The sequence below is a fragment of the Antennarius striatus genome, chromosome 9 (genome assembly GCF_040054535.1).
Source record: "Antennarius striatus isolate MH-2024 chromosome 9, ASM4005453v1, whole genome shotgun sequence".
Classification (NCBI taxonomy): domain Eukaryota; kingdom Metazoa; phylum Chordata; class Actinopteri; order Lophiiformes; family Antennariidae; genus Antennarius; species Antennarius striatus.
In genome coordinates this window covers 16,489,317-16,497,500 of record NC_090784.1, presented here as the reverse complement: position 1 = coordinate 16,497,500, position 8,184 = coordinate 16,489,317, and the positions used below count along the sequence as shown (strand labels likewise).

The 8,184-nt window shown below is 40.4% G+C and overlaps 1 protein-coding gene across 1 annotated transcript; it reads right to left on the bottom strand.

The window, feature by feature from the left end:
• Positions 1–716: 716 nt before the first annotated feature.
• ube2s (ubiquitin-conjugating enzyme E2S) lies at positions 717–5,368 on the bottom strand. The gene is made up of 4 exons (XM_068324803.1): positions 5,189–5,368; positions 4,187–4,334; positions 2,416–2,606; positions 717–2,325 (listed from the first exon to the last, which is right to left on the bottom strand). The coding sequence occupies exons 1-4, from the start codon at positions 5,189–5,191 to the stop codon at positions 1,957–1,959; spliced, it is 711 nt and encodes a 236-aa protein (XP_068180904.1). The 5' UTR covers positions 5,192–5,368; the 3' UTR covers positions 717–1,956.
• Positions 5,369–8,184: the final 2,816 nt, after the last annotated feature.

Genomic DNA, 8,184 nt, shown 5'->3' with positions numbered 1-8,184 from the left:
AACTGATGAATGAAGCCCAATTTGGGGTTTTCAGCCAAATTGAATCGATTGTGTTGTGTGAACAGAAATGAGTGATCACACGGAGGTCTCACAGGATGTTCCATGATTAATATTTAAGTTTTTTGTTTTTTTTTGTGCAACACCAGTAGGCTTTCTCTTTTCCCTTCACAGCCTGATCCACACTACATTCCCACAATTGAAAAGAAATGTTTGCTTTAACAAATTGTGGAGGAATATGTTATCCAAGGAGCGGAATGTAAGGTGGGGAAGGAAAATGTGGTTTAGGAAATGCTTGAAAGGTTATGTGGAGTCTCAGGTGTCTAAGATGGGCCTTATAATTACCTGCATGGCAGGCTGCTATTTCTGCACAGGTGTGTGGGCTGCTGTAGGTTTGCAACAGAGGCTGCTGGAGTCCTTCATTAGATGGTCCGATGATGCCCTACCGGGTGCATTTTCGCTCACAAGTTTGCTGGGGTGGATGCAATTACCGATTTCCTCATAATGGGTATTCCATCACGGCAGAACAGGAGACCACTATAAACAAAATTAAGAGCTGCTATACGTCACTGGACACGAAAAGCTTCACCCGAGCATCCATTCTCATCAGTTATACTGATACACAGCACACCACTGCAAAACAGCACCATTTGTACCATAATAAACACACAAGCATGCCATGCAACACCAAATGAAATCGAGTAGGACTACGTTTTTATTTCACTTCAGTATTTCAATGTTTTATTAATTTAAATAATTTAAAATGGACACAAAATATCCAGCCAACAGTTGCACAATGACAGGAGTTTCAGAGGCACCTTTTCTATCCCAATCAACACAGCGCTTTAGTGTGTTTCCTTGGGAAATGTAGTCCCGCCTGCATTGGCAAGAGCGTAAACCTGTCCGTGCAACGGGTCGGGAGACAAATTCTATCAAATGTGTAAGGTGGCCATGAAAAAATTCCCAGGTACCCAGATTGCTGGTTGGACAGCTGGTTATTTGAGAACACATTCCACATTGTAGGGAAGCAGGGGTAGTTTAAATCAATCACACCACTGTATGCTTAACACAGAGAATAAATTATTCATTTATTATGAAGTAGTCTGGCAGTCCACCCTGTTCCCTTAAAGCCACTGATCTAGGTCTTCAGACAAAACCACGAGACAGCTGAATATGAACATATCAATTGGAAACAACTTTTGAAAATACAGGACAGTGAAACAATTTTAGAAAAACTTTTTTAAAAAAAGGAGGGATGTGTCCATGAAGAACACAACAGATCTCTTATACCCCACTGCCTTACTTCATTCAGATCACAAAATGAAAAATGCAGTTTAAAAAGTCGTAACTATTTTGCATGGCATCTCTCCCAATAGTGAAACCATCAACTTCTTGCATAATTTCTTAGCAACTTTTTATTATTATTTCATTTGAGTTCGATTTGAAAACCTGCCTTTAATTGAAGTTTCGACCCACTACTGAGTTTGGCTGAGCAGTACACGGTACCATCACAGCAACATTTACCATGGAACACTTTAAAAAGAGCTGATGGTAAGTGTGAGACACCACTGATCATGTCTCAGTTGAGGACAGACATTTGAGGCCATGTTTTGCACAGTGAAACCCATTCCCTGCATTATTCATTTGCACTAGTAAAACACAACAGATGGTATGATTTCTGCAGTGAAGGTGTCATCTTTCCTTTAAAGTAGGACAAGATATTTCTAATAGCGTCTTTAGGTGTGGAAATATTTCGCAAAACCTGTAATGCCAGCAGGACAAAGTGATGGCAAGACAGAAACTATGGTATGAAAACAAAAAAGTGGACAGCCTGGAAAGGCAGTAAAAATAGTCAAAAAATGATAAAGGAAACAAAAATTTCAACAGCACACTAATATTTATATTTACACATTCTCGCACTAACACTCACTCACACACACACAGAGTTTCACTGAGGCATTAAAGTCGCCTCAACGCACGCTTTTTATCTGCTTTCTTTTTCCCTGCTACATTACTAGTGTTGCAACTGTTGTTACTATTGCTCGTGGTGGTACTGGCTCCATTTGCGCCATTACCCAAAGCTGCTGGCACAGCTGTGGCACTGGGTCCTGCCCTCTTTGTGGGGTCCCCTGCGTGCTTCTTCGGCTGTGGGCCATCATTAGGGTCCTGAGATGCCCCAGAGGTCCCACCGGGCCCACCCATGGCATGGATTTCTGTGAGCAGACGAGCCCGGGACTCATATTCTGCATAGTCCTCTAGTAGCAAACGCCCTGCCTCTTCGTTCAGAGCTGACTCTGGATTCGGATGGATGAGGAGACACTTGATGGTCTGGTAGGAATACAAAAGGAAGAAATGTAAAAAGCAGTGAAGGAAATACAGGTTGACATCATGACGACAAAGATTAATGATCACTCTTACAAGTAAGACATGTCTGAGGCCGAGTTCTGCCTTCCAGTCCCTCTTCAACACATTGACACAGATCTCTCCCTTGTGACCCACGTTGGGGTGAAAAATCTTGGTCAGGAAATACCCCTTGGGTGGAACCGCAGGGAAGTCCTTCCCAAGGACCAGCCGCATTCGGAAAATGCCACCAGCAAACGGGGTTCCCTCTGTCAAAACATAAAGAATTCATTCCATGAACAGTATGTCCCGACCATATCAAACATGCTCCACAAAAGGGGAATATAGAAATAGACCAGCAAATCAGTCAGCTAAGAGCAACTAGTTCAACCTCCTGCATCTTCATGAATGATGAATTTATTCCTTTATGAAACATACTGAGGAATTAACTGTATAAGTGTTATACCCATCTTATGCCAAAACATAGATGTGTGTGAAGTACAAAAATCAATTAGCATTGTGATAATTAAAAAATGTTTGAGTCCAGGTTTCATCCGTTGATTCTCCAACTTTTAGAAAGGTAAATGGATTTAACACTGATAATTCTTTTAATTTGTGTTTTTTGTAGATGAGGTTGAGACCAGTCTAAGGAATACAGAACTATTGTTTTGCATTAATAGTTGTGCATTTTGTTTGCTTTATTTTGGTGAAGTACCATTAAATTAAATTCTACTTTTGGTGTTAGCCTGCTAATAAACAGCTAACATGTTAAATATCTTACTGACACCTGATAATTTTTAACACACACAAGCAAGTGCAGTTAAAGTGTGTCATACATTTTCTGTGATCACAAAATTCTGTGTGATCCCACTTTTTTTTTTAAATAGTCAATTTAGGAGCTGCCTTTGTGTTACCACAAGAAATACACCAATTTTGGGCACAGTTTATGTGCAAACAAATGTTGCTCCAATATTAATACAGTACTACTATTATGTGGGTTTATAGTACCTTATCTATACAGAGTTAGCAAAACAGATGCACGGACGAGTCCTGCTCTTCACTACCTACTGTAGAAGAAAAACAAAAACTGTTGTGGTGGCATTTTCTGACTTAATAACTCATAAATTACTCAACAAGAAGACAATTGAAAACATCCTGTTTTTTATATTGAACATGTATTCCAGTGAATTAAAGACACTAAAGAATGGAATGGTGCACAACATCCTGGACCAAATTAGTAAATAATAGTGCCTCCCTTTCCTGTTCCATTCCGTCCGTTCCATAAGATCATGCAGCATCCAAGTTGGGACATATTATCATAAGTCTCTCTTTTTTTTTTTAGATGTTTTATAAACTACAGTTACATAAGGGTGGTACATAATGTTTTGTTAAGTCTGTAGAAGGACTCACAACAAAAATAATAAAGACACTGTAAGGTACCAATTATGTAAGGTACCAATACTGTAAATAAAACTAGATAATTTGTTGGATCAACAAGTAATTACATTTTTGGTGATTTATCCCTGCATTGATAAAGTATTATTTTAGGACTGATGTAATTACCTTTCTCTGTCTCATAAACAACATAGATATATTAAAAGTAATCTTAGTTATAAGGAAGAGAGTACAATAGGAGACATGACTCACATACAAGGACAAAGATATGAGAATCCTATTCGGTATAAGATTCCTTTTTTAAATACTTCAAAAGAAAAGAAAATATTGCTTTAACAACACACATAAATGCAGATAACTAAGTTTCAATGCAACCTAATCAGCGATGTGACATGTTTTAATTTGAAAGTGTCTTATCATGCCAGCATTACATAGTGTCATGTGATATCTTTACCTGGTCCTTCAATGGCTGTATGGAGTTCAGTTATGTCTTCCTCACTGGGATAAATCTTGATTCCCTCTGGGGGGTCGGCTGCTAGAGCTGAAACCTCTTTGTAGACCAAGCGAAGTACATGAGGAGGCAAATTCTCCACATTGGAGTTCTGTAAGAGACAAAAATATTATCCAGTTTATCCAGCTCGTGATGTGCCCTCCGAGTATGCTTGTTTGAAAAATGTAGATGTCAGCAATGATAAGTCATTTTGGAGTTTAAAAAAAATCACTGCATTGAAAATAGAATGCTATTAACACTTTGCTGGTTATTATCAATCCATTGTGCCAACTCTGACACAGTGTAACAAGACATTTTTAATGGCGTAGTAAATGCTCATACTGACAAAAGACAGCTGGTATCTATTCTAAATGAACATCTTTTGTGAACTTCAACCTTTGTTGCTGAGGTACATTCATCAGCAAGTATCTTCATATTTTAAGGTTAAAATAACTTCGTATCCAGACGCAGAGGTTTTGACAGAGCTGTAAAGTATATTAAGTCAAACCACGCCAAGTATTCTTCCAACATCTCAGTTTTCACTGAATATGTTTAAAGAGAGTGTTTGGCTCTCTTGGAATCAAGAGACTCACTAACGATTAAACCCGTAGCCGTCTTGGTAAAGTAATTGTGACATCCATTCACAAACGTTTAACTTTAAATTAACAGTGGCGTTTCGTTTCCATTAGCATTATCGATGCTAGCCTAGCCTCAATCAAGACTACGTTCACGTCATGGCTACACGGTGGCTTCACATTTAGAGATACAGTAACGGAATCTACCGTAACAAGTTTATCGGTTGGATTGCACGAATGTAGATGTTACCAGCCCTTAACTTAAGTCAGGGACAGCGCAAAACAATAAATAAATAAATAAAAGCTCGACGGCTGGAATCGGCTAAACATCGAAACAAGCTAGCAGCTACTGCTGTTAGCCCTTAGCAATAAGGTCGGCCGTCCGACTTACCATCTTCAAACTCAGTTCCGCTAATGTGATGAGCGTCTGGTTGACGTTGGAGGCTTAGAAACTTTTCTGTTAAGCTTGAAAAAAATTTATCTGCAATGAAAACTTAGCCGGGTGTCACGGGTTTATGGTTTTCTTCTTTTTCGTTGACACAGGAACAAAAATAAGATCCTCAGTTTAACTGAGTCGAGAGACCAATGGGGATCTTAACGATGTGACACGTCAAAAGACTTAACCCAATGATGACACCGCGTTGGCATTACGTCACAACCGGAAGTACAATCAGCCACACAGAGTCAAAAATAAGACTGATTCTAGTCAGCCATTGGACCATTTGAAAAACTCATTCCCCGCCCTCTTCTACGACTCTCAGGAAAGCTGCTGATAAACAGTAAAAGATCTTCGTTCTTCTTCTCCTTTCAGCTTTTCCCTTCAGGGGTCGCCACAGTGAATCAGTTGCCTCCATCTAACCCTGTCTTCTCCATCCTCTTCTCTCACACCAACTACCTTCATGTCCTCTTTCACTACATCCATAAACCTCCTCTTTGGTCTTCCTCTAGGCCTCCTGCCTGGCAGTTCAAAACTCAGCATCCTTCTACCAATATATTCACTATCTCTCCTCTGGACATGTCCAAACCATCTCAGTCTGGCCTCTCTGACTTTCTCTCCAAGACCTCTAACATGTGCTGTCCCTCTGATGTACTCATTCCTGATCCTATCCTTCCTGGTCACTCCCAGAGAGAACCTCAGCATCTTCATCTCTGCTACCTGTCTCCTTTCTTTTCTTCAGTGACACTGTCTCTAGACCAAACAATATTGCTGGTCTCACCACAGTTTTGTACACCTTTCCTTTCATTTTAGCTGAAACTCTTCTATCACACATCACACCTGACACTTTTCTCCACCTGTTCCATCCTGCCTGTACAAGCTTCTTCACCTCTTTTCCACACTCTCCATTAAGTACTTAGGGACTGTTGAGCCTAAGTACTTAAAATCCTCCACCTTCTTGATCTCTTCTCCCTGTAACCTCACTCTTCCACTTGGGTCCTTCTCATTCACACACATGTACTCTGTCTTACTGCGGCTAACCTTCATTCCTCTCCTATTCAGGACAAGCCTCCACCTCTCTAGCTTCTCCGCCACTTGTTCTCTGCGCTCACTACAGATCACAATGTCATCTGCAAACATCATAGTCCATGGAGATTCCTGTCTAACCTCGTCTGTCAGCCTGTCCATCACCATAGCAAACAAGAAGGGACTCAGAGCTGACCCCTGATGCAGTCCAACCTCCACATTGAACTCCTCTGTCACACCTACAGCACACCTCATCACTGTCTTACAGTCCTCATACATGTCCTGCACCGCTTTAACATACTTCTCAGCCACTCCAGACTTCCTCATACAATACCACAGTTTTCTGCCTCTTCTGGAAGAAAGTATTCACTATAGCCGTTTCCATCCTTTTTGCAAAGTCAGCCACCATCTGTCCTTCTGCATTCCTCTCCTGAATATCAAACCTGCCCATCACCTCCTCATCACTTCTGTTTCCTGCACCAACATGTCCATTGAAGTCTGCACCAATGACAACTCTCTCATTTCACTTATTATAAATGATAATAATGTGGGAGTCCGGTAAGTAATACTAAAATGTTTAAAAATTTATGTTTTTGCAGATATAAATTGATATTTATTATGACAGCTGGTTGTTGACATGCACCATAATGATTATTACGTGATGTGTACGAGTAAAAACATGTGGTAATAAATGTAGATCTCATCAAATATCAACATCTAAACAACCCCAAAACTGGCATTAGTAATGTAGATAGGAAAAATGGAGTCTCCGGCTCCTTTGTACTGTGCGTATGGTTATACATCTAAGCAAAATATCGCAACCAAATTTGAGCAAGCTCCCATAAATTTATTTAGAGATTGTTGGTTTTCCCAACTCACACTATCAAAGATAATCAGCTTTACTGCAAATACAGCCTCTGAGGGACACACTTTGGAGTGAGGTGTAGGTTTATGCAGTGCAGTGTGATTTTCACAGCTGGTTCACAGATGTGCAGACTCAGAGCTTTGCATGTATCAAGAGTAAGAAAGAAAGTGTTAAGGGTATCAAGGGACTGAAGGGTGTCTTCTTCTTTTCCTTTCTGCTTGTCACCACATCATGTAATCTTTTTCTATGTCAGTTTATCATCAGCATCCTCATCTCTAACACCAACTGCTCTCATGTCTTCCCTCACTACATCCATCCACCTTCTCTTTAGTTTTTCTCTTGCACTCTTGCCTAGTAACTCCATCCTCATTACCCTTTTACCAATATACTCATACATACTCTCTCCTCTGGATGTGTCTAAACCATCAAAGTCTACTCTCTCTTTGTCTCTACTCTCACCTTTGTCTCCAAAACATATCACCTGGGCTGTTCCTCTCATGAACTTATTTCTGATCCTGGTCACTCCTAGAGGGAACCCTCCACATCTTCATTTCCGCCACCTCCAGCTTGGCTCTCCATCTTCTTTTCAGCTGCACTGTCTCTAATCCATCCATCACTGCTGAACTCAGCACTGTCTCTAATCCATACATCATGGCTGAACTCACCACTGTCTCTAACCCGTACATAATGGCATGGTCATAAAATTTTTATTGTCATTCTAGCAGAAACTCTTCTGTAACATCAAGCACCTGACACTTTCCTCCACCCATTCCAGCCTGCTTGGATCCATTTCTTCACCTCCTTATCACACTCACTTTTGTTTTGGACTGCTGACCCAAAGAATAGAAAGTCCTTCACCTTTGCTTTTTCTTCTCCCTGGAACCTCACTCTTCCTTCTCTCCTCTCGGCATTTATTCACAAATATTCTCTTTTATCTCAGCTAATCTTCATTTCTCTTCTCTCCGAAACACTTTCTAAATGTTCCTGCACCTCCTCCCTGATTTCACTGCAGATCACAATGTCATCTGTGAACATCATGGTCCATTGGGATTCTAGTCTA

What these genes read in the sequence shown, in the direction of transcription:
- ube2s (XM_068324803.1), bottom strand. An exon ending in TACAGCCATTGAAGGACCAG is followed by an intron (nt 2,607 to 4,186) that starts GTAAAGATATCA and finishes ATGTTTTGACAG; the next exon opens with AGGGAACCCCGTTTGCTGGT. An exon ending in GCCTCAGACATGTCTTACTT is followed by an intron (nt 2,326 to 2,415) that starts GTAAGAGTGATC and finishes TATTCCTACCAG; the next exon opens with ACCATCAAGTGTCTCCTCAT.